Consider the following 27,368-nt stretch of genomic DNA (forward strand, 5'->3'; position numbering starts at 1 on the left):
CCCTGAAGCACCAAAAGATACCATAAGACGTTGTAGTTTGAAAATAGTAATGCGTAGATTGGAACTAATTTTACTTCTATGAAATTGGATGATGTAAGCCTGTGTGGTAGAGCATATGGGGATTTAATTATAGGGTCGAAGGTGTTAGTGTATGTTAGGGTGATGTGGTAGTCGTGTGGTGTGTTAAAGGAGTGATTTGTATGCATGTGCGGTGAGAGTTTGCTAAATGCCCAGAGGCTAATGTTAGGTAAATAAAGTGGACTTTTAACAATAGGAAAGGTTAGTACTTTTGCAGTTTTGGGCAGCCACGCCATTTGTTTAGGTTAGGGTAGATAGGTTTGGTGTGTTAAATTAGTCTAGAGTGGTTGATTTAGGTTAGAAAAATCAAAATAACCTTGACAGTCTGAACTTGCTAATTGACAGAAAGGTTAAGTGGCATGTTTTCAGCCATGGTAAATTACTGGCGTTAATTTCTCTCATATTTCCCTTAGCAGTGTAGAATTTAACAATATGATATACCAGGCATAATGGATAATTTGTTACATGTAATTGTTGCTGGTTGTGAGTGAGGTTTTTGGTTACAGTTTGCAAGGGGAGGAAGTTGGTAGAATTATTTTTGTATGATGGGTACCACGAAAATATAAGATATTGGCTAATTGTAAAAAATTTGGCAGCTTCCATGAAGAATGTTTTTATTTCAGTATTTAGTTCTTGCATATCAAGGAATGGCCTTAAGGACTATGTCTGTTATTAGACAATAACACTTTTTAGAACAGTATTCATATTTTTGCAGACAAACTTAGCTAATTTAAAGGTTTATTTTCAGTGTCTATGTATACTTTTCTTGACCAGATGCCTTCTTATTTATTATTATTATTATTATTATTATTATTTTTACATTACTGCAACTAACCATTTCATACCACTTCTTCATTATTAGCATTATATTGTAATATTAATCACCCATAACAGCTCAGTATTCAAGACAGAGAGGTGGTAATTTAACCCCAGTAAAGTGAATAGAATATACTGGTACGGTCCAGTAGATTTTGTCGTATTTTGCTCCCACACTTCAAAAATGTAAGCACATAATTGTTGTCAGGTTTTGCAGTTATAGTTTTGAATGTCACACTTTTCTTCATACACTTAAGTTCACTGAGCCTTGTGTTTGTATGGTCAGGTTCCGATGGGTGAGAGGAGCGGAGGTAATGGAGTCTAGACCTCTGAACCGCACAGGTGCTATGAACAACCCGCTCATGCGCCCTCCCAACTACCAGGCTCTCAACCATCCACACCAGCCCTCCGTAAGTTAGCCAATACCTTACTCTTTCTTTTGGACCTTTAGTTTATGAAGATGTAACTGTCTGTACCTCAGTTTATTTATTTATTTATTTATTTTGTAAGAATCTGTGAACTAATTTGCTGTGTCAGAATTAAAGCTAGCAGTAATTTGCTTTTTATTCAGTTCAGTAGGCCAGTTTTAGTTACTTAATATGTGACTTACCTGCAGCCACCATACAGTTTTATTCCCCTATGGGAGATGTCTTGCAGTGAAGTGATTAACCCTCTTTCATTTGTTGGGTTTCCTATGCTGAGTAGAGATATGTGGTGTTATGGTGTGGATATTCATGCATGTGAGGTGGAGTCAGAATTCCAGAGGTGTGAAGGGTGAGTGAATGAGAGTGTGGCTCATTTAATTGGACATAGTTTTGCGAGTTGTCCTTCTAACAGTTTTTTTTATATTTTCTAGACCCTGCCTCTCCCTGTCCTTAGATGGGAAAAGAGGTCTAGATAATGGTGATAGAGAAGAAAGTGAAAAAGACAATCTCAAGCTGAAAGAGTTATGAGTGAAATATATTAGCCTTACTATAGTGTGCTAACAGTTGCAAATTCACGGCAGTCATCGTCAAACGGAGTACAGAGGAAGGAAGAGGAGGACGAGGACCCCATATTGGAGAGCCCTGTCAGCTACCACACCATGGAGTCTGCACCGCAACACCAGAGTAAGTGAGATGTGCTTTGTTTTGTTTTGTTTACCCATAAGGTACCACTAATATTGTGGTTGAGAGGCTGTGAATGGGTGGGTGGTGGGATAGGTTGCACTAGTTTCCTCTAAATACCTTGTTTAGTAACCTGTCTGCTGTGTAACTTGTTATCCACCTTTCTGTAACTTTTCACCTTTATGAATATTGCGATTGAGAGGCTGTGAATGGGAGGGTGGTGAGATTGGGAGCACTGGGTCCTGTACAATACTGGAATCTTTTCTTTAGTTACCCGGTATATTTAGTTACCTACCATTATCAGTGTCTGTCTGTTTTTGCATCTGTGTCTGTCCTATTGTTTACCTATACCACTGCAAGTATTGTGGCTGAAAGCATGTGAGTAGGTGGGTGGTGGGAGAGAAAGCACCAATTCTCTGTGATACCTTTTCCAGTAGCTAATTTTAGTTATCTATCTCTATGCGCATATGCACCTATATCTTTCCTTTGTCTACCTATACTCTATCACTTTGTGTATTGTGGCTGTGAGGCTGTGAATGGATGAGTGGTGGGATAAAGAGCACTGGTTCCTGTGTTTTTATTTATTTATTTATTTTTTTACTCGTACTGCACCTGTCTTTATCCATATATGCACCTATGTCTGTCCTGTTATTTACTTATACCTCTAGAAGTTTTGTACCCGAGAGGCTGTAAATGGATGTGTGTTGGGTTGGTAGCACTAGTTCATGTTTGACCACTTTTACCAATACAGTTAGTTACTGGTATCTGCATATCCATCGGTCTGTTTGTTGATCTATGTATCCCTGTCAGTCCGCCTCTATATTTATGCAAACCATTGTGTGTAGCGGCAGAGGCAGTTAATGGGTGGGTGGTTGGATAGACACCAATGGTCCCTCTTGAGTATCCATACCTATAGACTATGTTAATTAATTTTTCAGTATCTGTCTGTCATTTTATTTACTTATAACTTTAACAGATATTGTTGCAGAGGGGTTGGTTGGGTGCGTAGGGTCAAGGAACAATGGCACAGTTCTTTTTAATATCCATTCTTGTACATTTAGACCCTATCCCTGTCATATCTATCCATTGTGTTTAGTTGAACCCAGTAAGAATTTTATAGCTGAGAGGTTGTAAATGGGTGGGTGGTGTTAGATAGCACTTGCTGCAGTTGAATACCATAACTGTAGTGTCAGTTATCTATGTGTTTACTTAATCTGTTTTTTTCCATTTTACCTAACCCACAAACAATCCCTTAGCTTACACCGTACTGTATATCTTTTGAGTATGGGAGTGAGGTTGCTGGGTGAAGGCTTATGTTTCAGCATATTAATGAAGTATTGTACAAAATTATCACACACCCCAGGTTGTCAGTTTGTCTTGAACCATTCATCACGTTTATTTTAACAGCATTTTTTATGGTAGTTTTGGATTTTATAATGTAGATTAATGTCATCTTGAATCAGTCACAGTTGTATTGTTAATTTAAATGAACCGTTTTTCTCATAAGAACGTTAGAAGGGAGGGTAACTGCAGTTGGCCAGTTGGCCCAAGCTAGGCAGCTCCTACAATAGTGTGACTAAACTACAGAACTAGAGCAAGATTATTCACAGTTACTTATTTTGCAGAGTAACAGATTCATTGCATTGTACTGCATATTTTGCCCTCATCCTGTCACCGTTTATCTGTATATTCTGATTTCTACATTACTTTTATCTGTCATCTCTATGCACCATTTCCTCTTCACATTCTTCTCACCACCTCCCCTTTTGTGTGTCTTCTCCTCTGCACATAGTGGCGGGGGACTGGCTGGAGTCAAGTGAGTTTAGCTGCCGTATTTGTTTGTAGGAGTGGAACTAATAGCATATGGTAGAAAGGGCTATATTGTGTGGTTTCATAAGTAACTGCTTGTGTGGTCTAATAATTTCTCTCTCTCTCTCTCCTGTCTTTAGTTTTCTTTTTACCTTCCTTTCCCTTTTTTTCTTTACTTTGTTTCCTTTTTCCTTCCTTTGTACCCTGCTTTTAATTTTTGTCTTCTCTTCCTCCCTCATTGTTATTTTCTTTTCCTTTATCTCAGACTCTTTGCCTTAATTAATTTTTCTCTTTGTTTTTCCCTTTACAGTTCTTCTTGATTCATGGACTTACTGTACTCTCAGGCACCTTACAGAACCATATAATTTGTATCAGTTCAGCAGAATGGGTTAGCCCCTTAAATCCGATAACATATTTGGTACTACGTTCTTGCTATCTCCAGGTGATTTAGTAGTTTATATAACCATGATTACAAGTCCTGAGAGGCAGCTGATCTCCAGGTGATTTAGTAGTTTATATAGCCATGATTACAAGTCCTGAGAGGCTGCTGATCTACAGGGCCAAGGAACACCACTTTCTGTCACTCGAGAAGTTAAGATCCCCCACCACTGTTAGAGCAGAGAAACACCCCATTGTCAGTAAAGAAGGTACCCTCTCACATTAGTTGCTTGACATTATAGGTGTGGAAAGCTTTAGAGTGTAGTATGAGAAAGTGCTTGTGGAAATTTTGTGTTAGAGTGGCTCTGTGAGGTTGTCCATGTATATGTTTATTGAATGAAGCTAGATAAGTTGTGAACATGTGAGAACACATGAAAGGACTTATCACTGTACTACACTGTCTTAAATGTCTGAATTTGGTTGGGATTGAAAGCAGATCATAAGAACTGTCCACCAGAGGCTTCATAAGTCTGAAGTAAATATTTCAGGATACCCAGTTCCACCAGACCTAGTAAATTTGCTAATGAATGACAGTATTGTGGGGGTCCCAGTTTTGAACACTGTAATTTATAATAGGAAGGATAGATCATTTGCCTGTATCATATTTTTGACTCTCTCTCTCTCAATTTAGATACCAGTAGTGTTGTTATTAATTGATATAGTGTCGGTTGGAGTGGATGAAATGAATGTAGAAAATAAATGTCATACGCCAAGCCAGTCTTAGTCCCATTGCAATCCTGGACAAGCCTGATTTGCAATTATTTGTATGATGTCACCCTCTTTGACAGTTTGTTTTGCTTTGAAGCCATGAAAAATTGCTTGTTTCTGTTCCATTGATACCTACAATGCTGACCATCCATTTTCCTGCAGTTTACAGTATTAGTTATATGGAATATATTATAATTTTTTTTAGAACACATCCATGACTACCTGTTTTGCTCTAACTTGGCCTAAAATTGTCATATCTTCATGTTGAATGCTGAGCTGTAATAATAAACATTAGGATATGATGCAAGTCATGAAGAAGTTATGTAGAAAGGATGTAAAGCCACAGTATTGTCTTATTCTACCACAGAACTGCATGAAATAATCTGCAGAAGGCCAAGTATCTCGGCCAAGTTAATGTAAAATGACAATAATCTTGACTTCCCTAACATAGCTTGACACACACCTCATGTTTGACAAACACTTCTCCATTGAACACTTCAGCCCCCTTATCTTGTCAGTCAGGATGTGCCCTCCTTTACCATCTTCACATCCTTAACACTAATATCAAATTCTTGGCTAGACTTCAACTTTCCCGACTGGTTGCGCGGAGACTGAGAAGTGCCACAGTATATTTAACTAACCATAAAACACCATCAGCAGTTTTCATTTGGGACATAAGTGTTTTGTAGTTTTGAAGAGGAACATCAGCTGCAGAGTTCGGTCCCAATTTTGTTTTAGTTTTTTATGGTGAAGCATTGGTGCTGGAGAGGGATGTCATCATGTGGTGGAACTGGTGGAACTAATCAGCCCAACTGCTTGGTTATACAAGTGTCTCTCATGTACTTCCCTGTCCCCCCAGAAAGAGGACAGTGGATTGTTAAATATGGGCAGTTTCAGTCTGTAGTCTGCCAGGTTCATATTTCAGGTGAGCCTGGGGCTACAACTATTACTATGCTACAAATGCTACTGCTGTATGGTAAAGCTTGGTGCTCTTCTTAACTATCACCAGTAACAACCAGAAAGCAAAAATGATTAACCTGTCCTGTTGGCTTGATGAGATTAGGTTAGACTTAAAGTTGTTGGTTGCTAAATAAATGTACCAGCACTGTTCAGGCACTTTTCAGTCTTTGAATTTAGCATTATGCAGTCCTTATAGTTTATAGATTAGAGTACTAGTGATGGTGGTGGTGGTAGTAGTAGTAGTAGTGGTTGCAGCAGAACTTTAAACTTTACAAAGCTGAGACCAGTTTCATTTTTTTTTATCTTTTTAATTGCTGCATGTTGTTTTACCTATTTTGTGTATTGTACAGTACTTTCTTTTGATAATTTTGTTTGATGTATTTGCCTGGCCCTTTTAACACTGGCTGGTGTGATGTGTGTTGTTATCACTAGGTGTGTGATATATGCTGTCAAGGAAAGTGATAATAGAGCTCTCTCTCTCTCTCTGTTTTAGTTTTCTTTCATTTCTACTTATTTTTGGTATTTTTTCCCATCAGTTTCATGGTTCTGTTTCTTTTGTTGACTCCTCCATTTTATTTTCCCTCCTTACCAATTCCTCTTTCTCTCTCTTCTGCCATTTGTTTCACTCAGCTCCCCCTCCTTTTTATTTCTATGCTTTTTAACTGTCATCTCTCTTGTCATGTTGGTTGTCAGTTTTCATCTTGCACTGCTCCTTGTCTGTTACCCTTCCGTTTTTATCATCTCGTCTGCTTTCCCTTCCTCATTTTTATTTTATTTTTCTTTCCTTGATTGTCAGCTTTCTGCTTGAGTTTCCCTAACATTATTGTTCTTTTCCTGCTGTATGTGTAGGCATATGGTAGGTATCCTGCCTGCAGTACTCCTTTGAAGGTGGTAAAAATCTGTATTACTGGTTGTCAAATCTAGTTGCAATTGTTTCTCACTTCCTGTACTCCTGTATTATCCTCACCTGTTGACTTTCATTTTCTACTCTCCTTTTGTTGTCTTGCCTACATTACTTCCTAATTATGTATTATCCTCACCTCTTTCTTTTTCTGTTTTCCTTTAATCACCTCCCTATGCCTGCCACTAACATTAAAGAGTATACAGTACTAATGACTTCGTAGCCCCAGCAGTGACCCCTGCATGACCCCACTCCCTCTCTATTTACCGTAACCTTTTTCCTCTCTCAGGTTGATAATGTGAAGGTCAGTGTATCTCCCAGCTAACAACCTAGAGATGAGTTAGATACTTAGCATGCCAAGGAAACTGTTGGTGTAAAAAGAAAAAAACTAAGAAAAAAAAATACATGCAGTCTTTTAGATGTAGGCCCACGAAGCTAGACTGCTGTAGTTCAAAATATGTAAGGGTAGCCCATGCCCTTTATATTTGGGGTGTGCCTGGACTTGATGTACTAATTTGGGGAGGTGATTCTTGGGCTAATGTTGAGTAGAAAATGTTAGTTACTGATGGCCTTTTGGAAGAAAATGGTTTCCTTCATAATTTACCCATAAGGTCATTATTAGCTGTAGCTTCGTAACTTAAGAATTGGACCATTGATGGTATTGTAATTTCAGCTCAAAATTTTCCCTAGAATTACCTCCTGAAGTTAGTGCATCAAGTTCTAGGACACTTTGTATTTAGTATTGTGGAAAGGTCTGCAACCACCCATTTGAAAGGCAGACTTCTGTGCACATGGCACATGACTGTTACAACATACAGTACTTCAAACCAATGTAACTATAATTCTTCATCCCAGCTGTGTTCCCGGTATTTAAGTAGGGGGACAGGATCCACAAACAGGAAAACAAAATCAATAGAAACTCGTAAAAATACGCAGTCAGATGGGCCATGCATCCAGTATTCATTATCCAGAGCTTCAGAATTAACATTTATATCAAAAGATTCAGAATTAACAGTTATAGATTTATTTTACAACAGTTCCATAATGACCACTAATCATACCATTAGAGCTAAGTTAACACATTTAACTGCTTGTAGTAATTAAAGAAGATGAAATAACATTTGGAGTACTGAGTGTAGTAGTAACAACCAATTTCTTGTTATCCCTTGCCTGATGTAGGGGCCTGAGACTAAACTACCACAGTCTTGAATTGGGTGATAATGCTGGAAGATACTTACACCTTCACTTATGGCCAGTTATCAGTGTACTGTTGTAATTAGCTTGTCAAGTTACCATAATTAGTGACATTAAAAGCTATACATGTCATGGAATCTTGAGAGCAATATCATTTCAGAGTAATAGTCGTTATGATATTCAAAGTTACTGCATATATTATTATTATTGGTGCATGAAGTTTTCTAGTTTTTAATTCATAAAGCAACTCTCTTGTAGCTTTGGGAACTGCAAAGATGATCCCTTGCAATTAAGTTTATATGTTGAAGAATAATGATACTTCTGTTTTTTTTCCTTAGATCTAGAGTATATAATTGTTTTATGTTTTTAAGAATGATAAATACTTGCTGAGTCATCTTGCAGTGTTTAGATATATATGGAGTCAGTTTGTTTTTGTTTGGTTTATTATTTTGAATTTTCTTTCTTCCCCTCCCTCCTTCCCACCCACCAACCATCCCACCTTCCTTCCTCCCCTCCCCCCCCATTCCCCTCCCTGGTATTCCATGTTCCAAACCTTATCCTCTCTAATCCTCCTCCTTCCTCCTCTTCCTCCTTTCCTTCTTTCCCTCTCCTTCTTCATTCTGTTGCTCCCTCTGTTAACTTATTTCCTTCCCTCCCTTCTTTTCCTTCCATTCTTCCCCCTCCTCTTCTTTCTTTCCCTTCCTCCTCCTCCTCCTAACTCCATCCATCCCTCCTTTTATACCCTCTCTTTCTCTCTCTCTCCCCTTCCCTCGCTTCCTCATTCCTTCTCCCCCACTCCTCTTCCACTCTCCCTCTCCCTCGTTCTCATCCATGTGTCCTCCTTCCCCACCCCTTCTCTTTCCCGTCTCCCGTCCCCTCCCCTTCCCTCCCTCTTTCCTTTCCGATCTCCCCTTCTCCTGCATCCCTGCCTCCTCTTCCTCTTCCCTTCCCTTCACCCTCTTTTCCCCTAATCTCCTTACCTCCCTCTCTCTGCCTTCCTCCCTGTCTCTCTCCAACAACCTCAACTTCTTCCCTCACCCAACCGTATTCTTCCTCCTCCTCTCTCACCTCCTCCACTGTACTCTTCCTTCCTTTCCCACCCTTCAATCCTCTCCCTTCCTCACCCACGTCTCTCTCTAATCATATCTTTCCTCATCCCTTCCCTGTAACCATCTCTCGCTGATTATTTCTCATATCTCCCTCCCTCCTTCAACCTCCTCCTCTCCCTTCCTCCCTGAACCTCTTACCCCCATTCCTCCCTTCTTCCCTAATTCCTCTTTTCCTCGACCTTTTTTTGTTTTGCCATTTTTTTCTTACCTTATTTCTTAAACTTTCCTACAAACCATTCCCCTGTGAAATATGCCATATCACAAATATTTTTCTCAATGCCCTGTTACCCCCAAATTACTCCCATATTTCTTTATCCCACACTTTCTTCCATTAATCATTGAACTGCCAACACTTCTCTTAACCTCTCATAATTTCTTTCTATTCCCTTGTCATATTATTAACACGCCTTATTCTATCCTGCCACTTTTTTTTTTTTTTACCCAAACTATTCTCTTCTTCCACCCTCTTTCCAATATTATCACTGTATTAATTGCTTTTTTTACTCTCCTGTGAACTATCTTTCTGTAAATTAATTCCTCCATAATCTGCCCACCCATTTTCTTTCCTTCCCATTCTTACAATAACCCAAACTCCTCCCTTCCAATACCATCACCACCACCACCACCACCTTGCCCACCTACACCCTGCCAACATCCCTTCCACCACTACCAACATCGCCAACACGCCTAGGTTACGTGTCATTTGCCGGTGGTTCGGGTAAGTTGGTAGTCAGCATCTTCTTTCCATAATTTACCACCTCATTCCTTCTCCTCCCACCTGCTTGAGTTTGGCTTGTGTATGTTTGGGTATATCTTAATTGTATTTTTAATCCTTAGGAGGCCTTCAAGCACCTTTTTTGAACCAGTTTATTCGTACATATGGCATAAAATTCCCACATAGTCAGTCCTGGAGAGGGGCACCTTCATGTTGTGGCACCAGTATAACTATGGGACAAACATCCCTCAACTCCCTCCTAATCCCCTGAACAGCAGCATCTCAAAATGAACGGATCTTGAATTTGGCTCTGTTTTATTTTCTTGGAACAATTATGTGGACTTCTTGACTATGCCTCCTTATTCCTTGCACAGAAAAAGGGGAGAGGGCAGCCTGCAGTCCACCAGGTTCACATTCAGATAAACCTGGGTCCACAGCAAAAACTTTAAGGCAGATGTGCCAGAAAGCCTCATAAGGTTACAAAAATATGACCATCTGTATTTATGCTTGAGTTTTCCTTGATTTTGGCTTGGAATATGCTTGAGTTGGAATCTGGTTCGGTTACTTCTTCATTTGTGCCTGTTTTTTTTTTTTTTTTTTTTTTTTTTTTTTTTTAATAGCACGTTCCAATCTGGCTTGGGCTTTTTCTTTGATTGTGACTGAGTATTCAGGCTGTCTTTGGTATGCTTTTGCATTGTGTAATGACAAGGGACCATATTCTGACTACTTTACAAGGTCTCAAAGCACCTCTTCCTTCACAGTTCAAAGTACTGTACCGTGTTTTTCTATATTTAGTACATTAATAGTTTGTTGGGTTGAATACCCTAAGAGTCCTTCAGTTAAGTGGTGTTGATAAGTTTTAAGTATTGATGTAGGTGACTTACATAGCACAGAAGAGAATAATAATCATGGATAATCAGAAATGTGCTAGTAAGGAAGAAGTGCTTGTGAACCTCCTGAATCAGCGAGAATACTTTGCTACTCTAAGTGTAATGTAGAATTCCCCACAGACTTCTACATATCTCTTGAATTGCTAGAGTCTATGCACTCAAACCTCGATTTAAGGGACTAAATGGGGAATCAACTTGTCTCTTACTTGAAAATGTCCATTGTTTTACCACATATAAAGACAATCTTATTATAAAATGCAATGATCGGTTCACTTATCTTACTTTTTTATATGATTATGAATATTATTTTACAGGTACTGTGTAAAGAAATGTATTAATGTGTATCATTAATGTCCATTTGTCAGGCAGAATATGGAGTCCCGTAAATCGAGGTTTGAGTGTATTTAGATCCTCAGAAATGTATGAGAGAGAGAGAGAGAACGTGTATGTATATGTGTATCACATGTATGTCTGTAAACTGTATACAATACCTGTATATGTGTGAGGTGGTCCTTAAGTGTTGAGGTACCTCATATGTGATAGCTGAGACACTTCCTGTATAACCTCTATTATCATATCACACACCAAGGCTTATAGTACAAGTGTATTTATCAATAACCTGATTACCCAAAATACTTATCTGGTAGTATTTATCAGTATTAGCACTTGTATGCCTACACGTTATCTACAGTTATGTTAATTAGTGCGTAGGTTCATGTTTGGGTGATTGTGTTTATATAGGGCAGTGCAGGCAGGGCTTATATAAGTTAGGGATATGTTTTACAGTGTAAACAACTGTTTTCATTCATTGGTGGGCCAATAAAAGACAGTTTTTAGATATGGGATCATCTCTGGTAGTAGCCTTGTCTGCCAGTCTCACTGATTATTTTTATAATGTAGTGTTTATCTCCCATAGGTTTTAACAACTTTAGCGAAGCCCCATATTAGGCCCCTGAAGCTTTTGTATCTGTGTAGTCAAGTTGTACTTTGTTCCTTAATTTATGGTGAACATCATATACAGGGTATTAAAATTCTGTCAAAAAAGGGAACTTACAACAAGGACATGCTATTTCTTTTATAACCTGGTTTGAGTTTCATACTATCCCTTGCATGACTTATACACCTGTATATCATACTGTAGTTTGATTTAGAGTTGCCTGTTACATCTTAGTTCTCTTATTTGAATTTACCCCTTCAGTACAATGACACCTTTTCTATATTTTGGTACCTTCAGGTGATTTTTTTGTCTTTGGGGAGACATACAGTAGCAAAGGGGGTATTGGAGACTGCATGTAACCCCTTCACTGTGAAAAGTCTCCCCTGAGCTGAATAAAAACTGTTCAGTGAGAGCAAGAGTAAAATGAGTTAGAGAGCATGTCATTGCTTGTAGTCAGTACTTTTCTTTTTAGTAGCATTTTACTTCTTCCAGCTGGTAATATTGGTAGTACTGTATTTTGTTTACTTCTCACAACTGTAATTACTGCAAGCATTTTGTTGTTTTACTTTTCTCAGCTCTTGTCATTTAAATCTTGGTAGGATTGCACCACACATGATTTTTTTTTTTTTTTTTTTTTTTTTTTTTTTTTTAAACAGACATACGGGTATAGTTGGTTTTTCCCCTGACTGGACCGGGCCACTCTCATAAATTGTATACTAAGTTTTTGTTGCATAAAAGTGAGCCTGTGTTATGAGATAGGAATGTGTGCTTGGTCACAGATCAAATTGACCTTCTTGTGTGAGTACACTGGGCCATCACCTGAACTTTGAAATGCATCAGGGTTCCATATCAGGGTAGAACAAATTCTGTCTGGTGTTACAGTACATTACTCCAAAGCACTTATCCACCCCAGGCATCTTGTCACTTTGCATCATATCTCTGTGCTGCATTAGTCTTCTTAGTTTGTTGATTTTCTTTTCCTTAGCACTACCAGATGGTTTCATTCAGCTTGAGAAACACTGATAGTAGTGATGGAGTAAATGAAAGCTGTATCTAACCTTTCTTAGTTGAAGTGTCTCTTTGGATATGAATGAAATAATCTGAAAATGCTGAAAGAGAGAGAGAGAGAGAGAGAGAGAGATACATCATTGTAATAAAGTGGTTAAAGTTGCATTGGCACAAGGTGTCTGCAAGGTCCTAATGGGTTTACAGAAATTTATTTGATGTAAAAGGTTTAACATGTTGAATTGCAGTATTAAAGAGGTAGTGCATCTCAGTGTGGTAAAGGGAGACCTCGTGTGGTGTGGAAGAAAATAGTGGAGCATTATCTTGGTGAAAAAGATGGAAGAGGCATGTTTGAGACAGTGAGAGAGGTGTGTGAGGATAAGGTAGCTTGAAGGAATTTCTGCCATGGACATTCCATCTGGGGAGGTCCAGAGGAGAGCAAGGTGTTGGAGATGAAGATGAAATTCTTGTAAACCCAGCAGGTGTGTGTGTGGACACGAGTATTAGTGGTCAGTATGCAGAAATGAATTGGTAAGAGGTGCTAGGGAACCTCCTGCACATGAGAATGTGGTACCAGGTCACTGATTCACAATTTTCCTCTCCTCACTTTGTGTACTGTTTATTTATGCACTTATAGCCACCACTTTCTCCTCTTGAGTAAAGTTTTTCTGAATATAAGTTTTAAAACACTTCATGTTGATACACAACCTGCACATTAGTATTTAGTACAATATACCACTCATTTCTGTAACAGTGAATATTACTGATTTCTCGAATAGTATAAAACATTTCAGAGGGACATAATATTTAAGCTTTTCTACATACTGTAATAAATTACTTGCAGCAGACGGACTAACAGTGGCAGTTCTGTTTCTCCCAATGTTTGTAATATTTCTATCAACATTTTGTGCATATTTGGTCTTGGGTAAGATGGTGCTTGGACTTACGACAAATTCTTGAAACCAGTTTTGTATGGAGAGGACCAGTTACTATTTACATTTGAATAATAGCTAAAATACATAGCATACACACTTTAAATATAGAAATAAATCTACTGTACACACTGCAGCAATAAGGATAAATTTTACATGGAACGCATTTTAAGGATATTGATAAGGTGTTTCTATAAGGTTGAATTTCCAAAAGGCAAGATTTGCAAAACTTGAGGAGTGTGCGTATTGGCGGAGGAATGTGGTGACTTGACCACCTAGCATTTGTGTTGTGAGCATCCTTGTACCTCCCACAGCATATGAGGAAGGAGAGGGAGACAGTACTTCGAACCTTCTTTCTCCGTCAGTTGATGTTCGCAGTAAGACCAAAGAATTGAACTATAATTTGGGAAGTTTGTTTATGATGATGATGATGGGAGTTGTTATGATGATCTTGAGGTGTTGTGTGGGATTTTTTTTTTTTTTTTTTTTTTTTTTTTTTTCCTGTGATGTTAATGATGATTGTAGGTTTGATGTAGTAGAGCCTGTTATGATGATGGTGATGGTTCTTCAGAGAACAGAGTAGTGATGTGGGCCATTGGGTCATGCTGCTGCTGATGATGATGATGTGGCTTTGAATATTTGATTGTCACTCCTTGTTGATCCTGTTAGGTGTCCTAAATTAAAAATGAATAGGTTTTTGGGGAATGATTGTATCTGCTGTGTGGGGAATACTTGTAGCTTGAAAATTCAAAGTGAAATGCAACACAAATGTTGAAGTTTTGCCAAAAAGTTATTAAGTTTACCTGCCATATGGAAAATACATTTAGCTGAAGTTAATTGAAATTTGTTAACCCTTGCACATGGAGGGACATACTCAGATTTGCACTATTTTCCCTGGTTTCATAACATTTTATTGAGGTCTGCTGTATACTGAATCTTTCCTTTTATCTCAATATTGACAGAGCTACTGAGCAGTAAGGGTAGCCTGCACTGGCACTATTAGGTCTCAGAAACCCTTTGGTCTCTATTTTTTTGCTGCCAAATGGATGTAAGTTACTGGATTTCAACTTGTTGTAGTAGCACAATCACTAAAGCCACGGAGGTAATTTTAGTATGAATTTGATATGAAAGACTTTTTTTTTTTTTTTTAAATAAGGAAAAGAAGGTAAAGATAACCAAATGTTCCAGATGTGTGCACGGTGCAAGGGTTGATAATGTTGATTTGTTGATGGTGATAAGTGAAATACAGGTAGTCGTACCATAATTTACAGTTTTGAAAATGCGGCACTGCTTACATATTGTATTGTCTGCTTGATGATTTAACCTGTTTATTATTGTGATATCATATTTTATTCTTCCTACCTCCTGATGATTTTATTCAGCTTAGGAGACATTGAGCTAGAGGGTTAGTTAGCCCTCTTTAGCCCCTTCACCATGAGGGGGCTCTTCCAAGTCGAGTAAAATGGTTAGACAGTAACAGGAAAAAAATGAGAGAAAATATTGCAGTAAGGATTACTGTCTGATTCTTAAACAGATTCCTATATAATTGATGCTGGTGATTTCTCATGTTGGGAGTTAATACAATAATTCCTCATTTAGCATTATCAGTGGGAATATACATCAATATTGACACAATCGTAATTAACCCCTTCGTGTATGTCACTTTATATTCTTGTTACCATCAGATAATTAACACCGCAAAGAATAAAGATAGATGTAGTATCAGGAAAGGGTTAGAAACAGGCTCCATTAACCCCTTTAGAGTGATAACACTTTTGTATTCTACTCAGAAATTAAAGAATTCCATGGTAGGTGAAAAGTTTTTCAAGGATGATAGATTAAAAAAAATAAGCGATGATCAGTTGACAAGGAGCGCTGTGTGAGGAATTAATGTGCATTATATATATGGCGTAACTTCAGAAGCTGTATATTTAGGTGTTTTATTTCTGCTTTGATTACAAATGTAGACATGTTCAGTATGAGGTCAAGCATACTTTAAGTCAGCTGAAACTTGCTATATTTATGTCTGTTGGTTATATTGTTCTCTTGTCATTACTGTTTTTATGCCAGTTGTTATGCCCATCTCCACTTCTAATATTTTTTTTTTTACTCCTTCTCTTTATCCATCTTTCCCACCTACTATTTCCTCCCTCCCCCCCATTCACCTCTGTTCTTCTTCTCCCTTCCCTTCCCTTCCCTTCTCTTCTCTTCCCTTTTCCTCCCCGTCTCCTTCCTCCGCACACCCCAAACCACAGTGGGCACCAACATCCTGGACTCGGAGGAGCAGGAGTTTCCAGGCATTGGGCAGTATGACGACTTCCACACCATTGACTGGCAACGAGACGTGGCGCGGGATCGCATGCGCCACCGGCACATCATAAAAAAACGCGAGGACAGCATCTGGGACTGGGTTAAGAGTGGGCACGATGCTTGGTCTGGGTGGCTCTGCGTATTTATGGTTGGAGTTTCTGCTGGTAAGTATGAGAGGAAGAGGAAGAAAGGGACTTGGAGAGACTGAGAGAGTAGGAGAAAGGGAGTTAGGGTAGAGACAGGTGAAGAGAAGTGAGGGAGGAAGGAAGAGGTAGAGAGAGGGAAAGAGAGAGAGATATTAAGAGAGAAATGGCATAGGATTGCATGTACCACCACCATATTGTCAGGAAGCACGGGGTTTGTTGGTGGATAGCTGGTAGATAGATAGATAAAGTATATAGGTAAACAAAAATAAAGGAAAGACAGCCTCATGGATTGTCAGGAGCAGACATGATGCCTAGTTAGGGTAGGTGAGAGTTTGGTTGGGGTGGTGATGCAGTGATGATGAATTAAGATTATGAGGACAAATTAAGATTAAGTTGATGTTGGTATTGGTTTAAGAATATGATAATAATGATGAATTAAGAATATGATGACAGAATAAGATTACGTTGATGTTGGTATTGGTTTAAGAATATGATGCGGTGTTTCTTAAGGTGCGGTGGCAGGTACAATCGATATTGGTGCAAGCTGGATGTCTGACCTGAGGTTTGGCATCTGCCCAGAGGCATTTTGGTTCAATCAAGAACAGTGCTGCTGGTCATCAAACGAAACCTTCTATGATCGGGATAACTGCTCAAATGTAAGGACCTTTTATTTCCAGCTGACAATCTGTACCAACTTTTTTTCATATAACCCCTTTGCTGTTTTGGGTCCATGTAGCCTGTTTACTAAAGACAGCAGTGATACTCTGTTACATCTGTGTACTATGCTTGGTTCATTTACAGGCTGTCCATATTTATTATTTAAACAGTTTGCAAGTAAAACACACAAGGTAGGACACCAGTATACTTTTGGTGCATGTGAAGAGTAGCAAGATCAAAAGTTAGATACTATACTATAGTTTGATTTGATAACAGTTTAATGTGAGTGATAAGGAGTATCTAGTGACAGTTAATGGAATGTTATATTTTGAGCAACATATTAAAGAAAAAGCAGCTCAAGGTAAGGTGTTAAAAGTATAAGTGTTACATTATTTTAGCTAATTTACGCTGATAATCCCCTTACCCCCCTGCAGTGGTTTTCATGGCCAGAGGTATTTGGTCACGCCCCAGATGGTGCAGGTGCATACATTATCTCATACATCTTCTACATCCTGTGGTCCCTCCTCTTTGCTGCTCTTGCTGCATCACTTGTTATGATGTTTGCACCATACGCTTGTGGCTCTGGTATCCCGGAGGTGAGGACTTTGATGTTTTGGCCCACGTCCTGTACTAAGTGTCATTTTATATTGTGCTTGAGCCATGTTTTATGCAAATTGTGTAAAGATAAAGTATATAAGAGGCACATTAAGCTTTTATGTGTTTTTCGTTTGTCTCTTAGTGTCTGTTGGATCAACCACTCGTAAATTGTGGACTGTGTTTTGTGTAGACCCAGTATAGTTGTCATTCATTCAGTTGTACCAATGTTAGCTTTGTTTATTTCATGTTGATGGTGTGGTGGTTCACAGCCTCTTCTGATGTGCCTGTTTTTGTATACAGATCAAGACCATCCTTAGTGGGTTCATTATCCGTGGATACCTGGGCAAGTGGACGCTGCTCATCAAGTCACTAGGCATGATATTGGCAGTGTCAGCTGGGCTTTCACTTGGAAAGGAAGGCCCTCTTGTTCATGTTGCCTGTTGTATTGGTTAGTATGATCTGTTATGGTATTTATTTATTTATTTATTTACTTTTATTTATTGTGGTGGAGCTCCATGATACAACAAATGCCCCTCAACTCTCTCGCTGTCCCGTGAAGGAAAGTTGGCGGATTGCAGAGGAAGGGTAGTTTTGGCCTGCAGGTCACCAGAGTCAGATTTACATGAACCTAGACTTGTAACTGGTACTATGAATACCACTGACTATACATCCTTCCTTGAAAGCTCACTTGAATTCTTGATATTTTATGATTGAGTAGTTGTTGTGAATGTGTTGGTCTCTCCCCGAGAACCTCAACTACCCCGTTTCTGATTGAGTTGCATTGGTTACCAGTAAAGGCTAGAATTTAATTTAAACTGTGTCTTATTACATTCAAGGTTCTTAAGTTTGGTGAACCGAAGTATCTTGCTGAATTGTTAAAACTCCCATCGACACGCCCGGGTGTGATGTTACGCAGTGAAGATGATTCCTTGCGTCTTGATGAGCCAGGAGCCATTCACCAGTCATCTTTCTCTGATCGTTCTTTTGCATATAGAGCCCCTAGATTATATAACAGATTGCCATTGTCCATAAGACAACTCTCTACTGTTGAATCCTTTAAGAGACAGCTGAAAGCCTTTCTTTTTTCAGAATGCTACGACCTGGAGAGAGGTACTATGACGGATGATTATGGGGTTTAATTTTTGCCACTTTCATGTATATATGATGTAGCTTGTATTATATACAAGAAATGTCACAATTCTTGTAATTGTAAAAATAATGTATGCGTGTCGAGCGCTAGTGAATTCCCAAAAGGAAGAACTGGCGCTTTTGAGAAACAAAAGGCCAGATTATTATTATTATTATTATTATTATTATTATTATTATTATCTTTATATCTTACTACATACCTACTGCACCTACTAGTTTTTCTGCAGATTTTGGGTGGGAGATGGATCTTATGTTACCTCGCCACTGCATTATTTAATTTATTCCTTGCTCCCCACAGGCAACATCTTTTCATACCTGTTCCCTAAATACGGTCGCAACGAGGCCAAAAAGAGGGAGATCCTGTCTGCAGCAGCTGCAGTTGGCGTGTCTGTGGCCTTTGGGGCGCCCATTGGTGGTGTGCTATTCAGTTTGGAGGAGGTGAGTGAGAGGGGGGTGTGAAGTCAATGGAGGAAAGAGACTACAGTTTGGGGGAGAGAGAGAGAGAGAGAATGATAATGAGAGGGTGGGATAAAAGCGAAGTCAGTGAAGGAGGGAGAATCCAGTGTGAGAAAGGGGGAGAGAGGAAATGATAGTGGTGGATGGTAATGATACTTATGTTTGTAACAATGGCTATACAATAATAGTACCAATAATCCCACTCACAAACTATCCTAGAGGGAGAGACAGATAGATGGATAATTAATAACAGCAGTGACGATGAGAGACAGATAGATGGATAATTAATAACAGCAGTGACGATAACAGTCTCAGCAGTCCTAGTCATCACCTAACTACCCTAAAATCCACCTTTCAGGCCTCATATTACTTCCCGCTGAAGACCTTGTGGCGGTCGTTCTTTGCTGCCTTGGTTGCAGCATTTGTGTTGCGCTCAATCAACCCCTTCGGAAACGAGCACCTGGTCTTGTTCTATGTGGAGTACAACAAGCCATGGATCTTTATTGAGCTCTTGCCCTTCATATTGTTGGGGGTTATAGGGGTAAGTTAATGTTATATGTGAGTTCCTTGGTAGAGTATGACACAGGGGATCTCATTTATGCCAGGTGTGTGCAAGCCAGTTGAATCAGTGCATGTGCAATGAAGTATACATTATTTAACTTTCTTCTGTCAGGGCATGATTAGCATACTTTTCATCAAGGATTGTTGTCATGCAGGTGATGTCATTATGTAAATTTCTTTTGCCTGGTTACTTAATTTGCCTTTGTCGCTTTTCCACCAGGATATAATCAGGACTCAATGCATCAGTTTTTGCCAGTTATCATTTGCTGTCTGTCTTGTCTGATAATTTAAATTTGTCTATTTTCAGGTCCCATTGCTGTGCACAGTCTGTCTCAACTGTTTACTTTATAAAATTTTGCGTCTTTTTCTTTCACTAGGGTATGATTGGTACACTTTTCATCAAACTAAACATCAAGTGGTGTCGTTACCGCAAGACATCGTTGCTGGGGCAGTACCCAAGGCTTGAGGTGGTGGTGGTCACTCTCCTCACAGCACTCTTTGCCTATCCCAACCCGTACACCCGCATCAACACATCAAACCTCATCTACCTCCTCTTCTCACAGTGTGGGGTTGCCAATAATGATAGCCTATGGTAAGACCAATTTTTGAAATTTTGTTTACCTCATCCCATCCTTAGGTGGAAAAAAAATGTCATGCTGATGATGGTGATAATGATGATTATAGTTTTTCATATGTATTGGCAGAGGAGTTGAAAGTTCTTAACATGAGGGTTGAATAAACTTTTTAAAATTACCAATAGCCATATCTAGCTATAGTAAATATATTTCTACCATTTATTCAGCCTTATATTAAACATACGCTATATATTTGTGTTTTTGATACAGAACCCTGAACAGTGACAGTTGTAGGTGAGTGTTGTTGTAGTATTAATGATTGCAGTAGTAGCTATGTAAATTGATGATTGTATGGAAACTTGGAGCCACATTTCACTGTAATGATATTAAATCCCAGGGTTGATGGTGCTTTAGCCGTCCATCTACTACCCCTAAGATCATCAGTAATTGTATCTCTAACTGTTGAGAATTCAGTCCACGTTCATACTGCATGCGTTTTTTTGTCAGTGTCATCCTACAAAGCACCTGAAATTACTACATCAGATCCCAGGACACTGTGTATATTGTTTGGATATCACACAAGTACTATAGCTCCCAGTTACATGTCATATGATTTTATTTAACTAGGAGACACCCACCAAAGTGGAAAGATTAAGACAGGTCTTTTTTCTTGAAATATTTTGTTCTCTTCATGCAGTTTCTACCAGCGAGACTTCGATAACTTGGATAGTTACGATGTTTTGGTCTCTCGGCACAGTGACTACCAACGCAACTTCACCAGCGCCAACACGGCCATTGAGATCGCAGCGGCTGGCCCCGGTGTGCTACAGGCTGTGTGGCTTCTGGCTCTGGCACTGATATTTAAGGTAGATTCCTGACCCTAACATTGGAGATAGTTTAAGCTACTCCTACAGCACAGATCATGACACCCAGATAGCAAAATTCTTCCATGCATCTCAAAAGCAGATGGTGCTGGAGGAGGATGTCTTCATGTGGTGGCCTTTAAATAACCCAGCACACTCACTGCCCAGATATAAAACATCCTGGAGTTCCTTCCCTATTCCCTGAAAAAGGATGGTGGACTGTAGAAGAGCATATTCAGACTGCAGTCCAACAGGTTCACCTCCAGATGAATGTGGAGTGACAACAACAACAGTAACAGCAGCAGCAGCTACAGAGCAGACATGTTATATTGGTGACATGCCCTGGAATGAACCAAGGATATGAAGTTCTCTCTATTGCCAAGGTTACAAGTGAATGGAAAAGTTCTGGGAATTGCAACCTCTCAGCATTGAGGTGACTTTTCCTTTACATTAAGGGAAGATTTTATGCAGCATGTGTGAGAAGTGTGATACTTTATGGAGGTGAAGAGTGGAGCTTGAAAACTGGGTGAAAAAATATATTGAGTGTTAGTTTGGTAGTCTGTGAGGCATGTACCGTCCACTCACTTGATTTCATACCACCTTCATGTGGCTCAGATAGTGTACACAGATTAAGGTAACAGTAGAACATATGAATTCTTTAAAGGTGACTGGAGTTTTATTTTTCTGCATCTTAGAAACTCCATCATTATTATTTTATCTGAATTTTATATGAGAAAATAGTCTATCTATCTATCTATCTATTGCCAGACGCCTCAATCCTGTTTGGGGTGGCCACAAACAAATCGCCTCCAAGTCGCCCTGTCCCCCGCCATTTCACTCCCCTGCTCCCAACTCACACCCCCCTCTCTCATATACCTCTCCACCCCATCTCTCCATCTCATCCTCGGCCTCCCCCTCCCTCTTTCCCCCTCCACCTCACTCACATACACTCTCTTCGTCAGTCTTTCACCCTCCATCCTCTCCACATGGCCAAACCACCTCAGTGTGTTCCTCATAACGCCACACTTAATTTTTTTGTACACCTCTGAAACAGTTTTCCTTCTGTCAGTTTTTTCTGGCTCCTTAGACCCTGCCTCATCCCCTTCCAACATAGATGGAAAAATTGTTGTGGATAATGATGATGACTGAAACCTTGTCCTCCTCATCCAGTATTGTACACGATATTAATTCCCACATTTACTGTGTGTGTCAGTGCGTGGTGACGGTGTTTACATTTGGGCTGAAGGTGCCATGTGGACTGTTCATCCCCTCTTTAGCCATGGGCGCCATAATTGGACGCCTCGTGGGCATTGGTATGGAGCAGTTAGCATAGTGAGTATAATGTTCAGTATGTATTTTACTGTACCTGTTTGTTTTTTGTCTGTCTATTGATTTGAAGTCTGTAAATTAAGAATCATTATGAAGATACCGTATGTGTTGTGAACCCCAGAGGTTCATGCTTTCAGTTTTCTCCCTAAGTTAACTAATGAAAATATCCCCTTAAGCTTTAGCTATAGGCAACCAACATTATGTAATTAACATTTTTTAAAATGTGGAAATATGATGAAAGACATTACTGATATGATGTTGCTTGAAAGGGATGCTTTCACATGGTTGAAGCGACATAATGGGCAGCTCTGCAGCCCAGATGTACATACATCTCAGCTCCTTATCTATCCCCCAAAGGGGAATGGGGGACCACTGAATGGAAATTTCAGCCTACAGTTCACTGGGCTACAACTGCTGCTACTACTAATTTCATAATGAAGAGATTTCAGTCTGATGTGAATTTGACTCATGGCAAACACTAGGTAGATTAGACAGGCCGAAATCCCAGTAGCCTACTCAGTGTTAATGGTTATTTGGGTTGTCTTGTAATATTGGGTTGTCTTATAATATTCCTTAATTAGTTGTGGACCCTAGGAAGTGCACTGACTCAAAAGTTAGAGAACCACCACCCTAGACAGCACAAGGTTAACGGAAAACATGTCCTCTTTGTGGTGATCTATTGCACTGTTTACTTGCACAGCCACAACCAGGACTGGGCAGTGTTTGCTGGAGAATGCAGTACTGGTGAGAACTGCATCACACCAGGACTGTATGCTATGGTGGGGGCAGCGGCGGTGTTAGGTGGAGTGACACGCATGACAGGTGGGTGGTTACGTGAGGGAGATTGTGTTGAAAGATTTTATTCATTAGCTAGGTATTGTGCAGAGAAAAGCAAGCCCCATATATTTTTATGATGTGAAAGTAGTGTTTTATTCAAGAATTATGCACGTTTTACATCTTAACCTTCTGGTTCTCTTCCAAGATATGAAGTTAGGAGTGTCTGTGGCTTCCAAGAATTGTGATAAAAATGATTGTAGCTGATATTTTATGTAGGTATAATAAGTAGCTCATAGTTAAAGAGAAGTGTCTCTTGTATCCTTATACTGTACGTATGTTGGATAAAAATATGCTTTTGTTGTCATTGTTAAGCTGTTATTGGTACTGTTTACTGTTATTTTTATTGCTGCTGTAACTCAAAATATAATTGCTTGAGGGGGATACTTTCCTTAGGTGGGACTGATACAACTGAGTGGCTCCACTGCCCAGTTGTACAGACATCCTTCAGCTCCTTCCATATCCCCTCAAAGGGGATAGTGGCCTGCAGAAGAGCAGCTTCAGCCTACAGTCCACTGGGTTTGCATTCAGATGAACCTTGGGCCACTCTGACATGTCAGAATATAAGTAAACCTCAGCAAACACTTCCCTTTTTCCCCACAGTGTCACTGGTAGTAATAATGTTTGAGCTGACGGGCGGTGTTCGTTACATTGTGCCACTGATGGCTGCGGTGATGGCCAGTAAGTGGATTGGTGATGCGTTTGGACGGGAGGGTATATACGACGCACACATCATACTCAACGGTTATCCATTCCTCGATTCAAAGGAGGAGTTTAGTCACACTACACTTGCTAATGATGTTATGAAGCCTAGGTGAGTGTTGGAGTTAAGCTTTTGACCACTATGGATTCCTGCAAGTGTAGGAATATAATGGTGGTACCCGGAAAACTGTGTATTTCGCAAGTACAGTTGATGGTGTTATTGTTTTATTCTGTCAGACAGGCCTTTGTAAAATGCATCAGTAAACAGTAATACATATTCTTCCTTGTTGTGCAGCGATGTTAACCATTTTAGTCAGTATAGCAGGTCTCTTATAAAATGCATCCATAAATTACATAATTATATTCTTCCATATTGTACTGTATCGTTACATAGATGGATATGCTAGGTTGAAAGTACCATAATGCACCGTGGACATTAAAAAAGCAAAAACTGAGCATACGGGTATTTTAGAGTAGATTAGGAATTTTTACTCACAGATTAGGTTTGGAAATATGACAGTGCATAAAGGCCACTTGTAAAAATTCTTCATAACACATTTGCTGTAGTTTTTAGTCTTTGTGTGTAACAGATATTTAGATAGATGGAGCTCTGTAGTATAATTTGCTTTCTTATTTATTGAATAACATTATTTTCTTAGCCCACAAGAAAAAGGAGTATATACACAGCATAGATTGAATTGTACAATTTACTCTGTTTTCTTATTCATTGCATTCACAGGAAGAGTGAATCCTTCTACGTGCTAACCCAGGACAGTATGAGCCTGGAGGATGTAGAACAGTTACTGAGGGAGACGGATCACAATGGTTTCCCTGTGGTGGTCAGTCGACAGTCACAGTACCTGGTTGGGTTTGTGGCACGCAGAGATCTCAACATTGCCATTAGTACGTTAACATCTTTTAGTATATATTTTTTCTCCTGTTTACAGCAGTACATTAACATCTTTTAGTATATATTTTTTTCTCCTGTTTACTGCAGTTATTTAGCTTTGGAGAAACCACTCATATTGAAGTGACCTCAATAGAGCCTTCAGTGTTTTAGATGTTCTGGGTTGAAAGATGACATGGCCATGTGGATCAGTTGAAAGTTCCCAGAAGCAGCAGGAGGTTTAGCAATGAAATATCACTAGATACAGGTTGGTCATATGCCCTTAATTGTTCTGGAGTACAGTTAGTAGGTTGCTGGTGTTGTTTGTAATAAGTAGGTACTCTATTACATTTTTTATTTATGATAGAGTTTATTTTCATCAATCAGTGTTTATTCTGTGTCCCATCCCAGACCAGGCCAAAAAGAACACAGAAGGTATTGTGGGAGAGTCGACGGTGTTGTTTACAGCGTCGGTGCCATCCCCGTGGATGGGTCCACCACCCCTAAGGCTGCGTAAAATCCTGGACCTGGCCCCCATCACCATTACGGACCAGACCCCCATGGAGACCGTTGTAGACATGTTCCGCAAACTGGGACTAAGGCAGACACTGGTCACTCACAATGGGTAGGTTTCACTTATCATTCATTTTATTTTCATCCTTATGACCACTCCTGAATCATAAATAAATATTTTGTCTTAAGGAAATGCAAACAGTGTGAATAATTAGGCAAGGTTTTAGAAGGCGTGCTGCACACTACCAAAGATGCATTTTGAAAGGCATGTCACAGCTTAGGGGTTAGTCAGTGATATGAGAGAAAATAAGTTGGCGTTGCCAGTACTGAATAAATTGGTTAAAAAGGTACATATCAGTGAGTATGTGCATTGGAGAGGTGTACATGGACAAGAATACATCTGGATGTGGTGAGTGTATGAGAACTTGAGATAAATGTAGCTATAGTGAGGAAACAAGGGATTGATGGTAGCTGGAAATGGATAAAAGTATGCATGGAGACATGTGATAAGGGTTGCACCCCCCTATTTTTTTTTTATGTGTAGTGAATGGAAGAGTTTTAACCTAGAGGTGTTTGTAGGATCTACTTAATCATGTTTAGTAAATTTTTGGGTGGGGCATTACGTGTGTGGTTGAGTTCAGAATTTTTAGGGCTCTAATGATGACTGAATGGATGTGCTGCCCATTTTACATGGCTTTTATAATTATCCAAATTTTATAGTTTCACTTTTTAATTTCTGCATCCCACCCATCCCATCTAATAGTGGGAAGTGCACTATGATGGTGTGAATGATCGTATATAACCTTTCAAATCATTCTCTGTCCTTTGCAGGTCTGCTTAACTTTCAGTCAGTAAATGTGCATCATCACCTTACTGACAAGTTAACAGTTTTCGCATATCCTCCATCATGGCCAGTTCCAGGAAAAGTAGCATAATTTTGATGGGTTGATTGATTTTGTTCCTGGATCCTACCTCACGCTTTCTTTATTATGATGCTCATGATTGAATGAATGAATTATTTAATATGTAACTGTCTAGTTCTCCTTGTATTCGTGCTGACATAATTTGATCTTCCTGACAACCCAGTTCATGTATGTACACTATTTGCACTGAAAAACCAAGGTGACATAACACATTGCAGGTACTGTTTTATACCAACACTTATGCTGAAGGTAATGCATGAACAAGAGTACATTAGTTTGTGTTCAGATTTCTGGATACTACTAACACTGTATCACATTGAATTAGGATGTTGATGATGACTATTTAAATGTTGAGTAGTATGTTGTTTTAGTTAGGAAATATTATGCTAATATGTGGTTAGTGTCATGTAGGTTATTTGCAGTATCAGCCAGCTAGCTACATGTTACATATCAATTTTGTTTACCATTTTGACTTTGGTTTCCTCATTTGTTTTGCTATTGATGTATTTTGCAATTTGAACATTTTTTTTATCACAGGTTCATTTTAACTATGATGATGACGATGATGATGGTTTTCAATTCTGCAGATGTCCTATGATGTTGACAATGCTGGTGATAATTTAATTTTTTTATTGTGTTTGTTTATCCTTCAGGCGTTTGCTGGGCATCATCACAAAGAAGGATGTGTTGCGTCACATCAAACTGCTTGAGAGTGAAGATCCTGAGTCAGTACTCTTCAACTGACCCCAACACCAACCCCACCAAACCCCACACCACCCCTCTTCCACATCCTCCCTCCCAGACCACCCATTCTAAGCTTCATTTCCTGTATATCTACCTAATGTGTATCTAACCACACCAAACCCCACACCACCCCTTCTCCTCATCCTCCCTCCCTGACCACCCCCTCTACTTTCATTCATAACAGTAACATTTATCTATATGCCTGTGTTCATCTGTCAATCTCTGTCTCTCTTTTCTAAGTATCACACATCAATGCCATCTGTCTGTTTATTTTTTGAACACTTTACATCCCCTTAGCTTTGTTCCTCCCAGATCACCCCCTTTTTCATTCCTTCACTTTTTGCCTGTTTACCACACACTTATAAAACTTCATCATCACCTGTTACTTCTTTTTCTTCATAATCCCATTTGCGTTCTCCCATTCCTTTATTCTCATTCCCATATTCCCATTCTCAAATTACCTCTGCCCAACTTCTCGCCCTCTCCCCTACCCCTCACCTTCCACTTTTCAAATTTTTTATTTCC

At 39.3% G+C, this 27,368-nt stretch overlaps 1 protein-coding gene across 1 annotated transcript; it reads left to right on the forward strand.

The window, feature by feature from the left end:
* Positions 1-1,208: 1,208 nt before the first annotated feature.
* ClC-c (chloride channel protein 3) lies at positions 1,209-26,843 on the forward strand. The gene is made up of 17 exons (XM_080272044.1): positions 1,209-1,304; positions 1,901-2,003; positions 9,811-9,837; positions 15,854-16,072; positions 16,565-16,710; positions 17,146-17,307; positions 17,609-17,756; positions 18,756-18,895; positions 19,272-19,454; positions 19,852-20,066; positions 20,807-20,915; positions 22,126-22,244; positions 22,942-23,063; positions 23,679-23,889; positions 24,517-24,680; positions 25,075-25,288; positions 26,753-26,843. Exons 1-17 carry the CDS (start codon positions 1,209-1,211, stop codon positions 26,841-26,843), a joined length of 2,469 nt encoding a protein of 822 aa, XP_080128170.1.
* The last annotated feature ends 525 nt before the right edge of the window (positions 26,844-27,368 follow it).

This window comes from Coenobita brevimanus, chromosome 49, assembly GCF_032717465.1.
Source record: "Coenobita brevimanus isolate Jiangsu-jjx chromosome 49, ASM3271746v2, whole genome shotgun sequence".
In the NCBI taxonomy this organism is placed as follows: domain Eukaryota; kingdom Metazoa; phylum Arthropoda; class Malacostraca; order Decapoda; family Coenobitidae; genus Coenobita; species Coenobita brevimanus.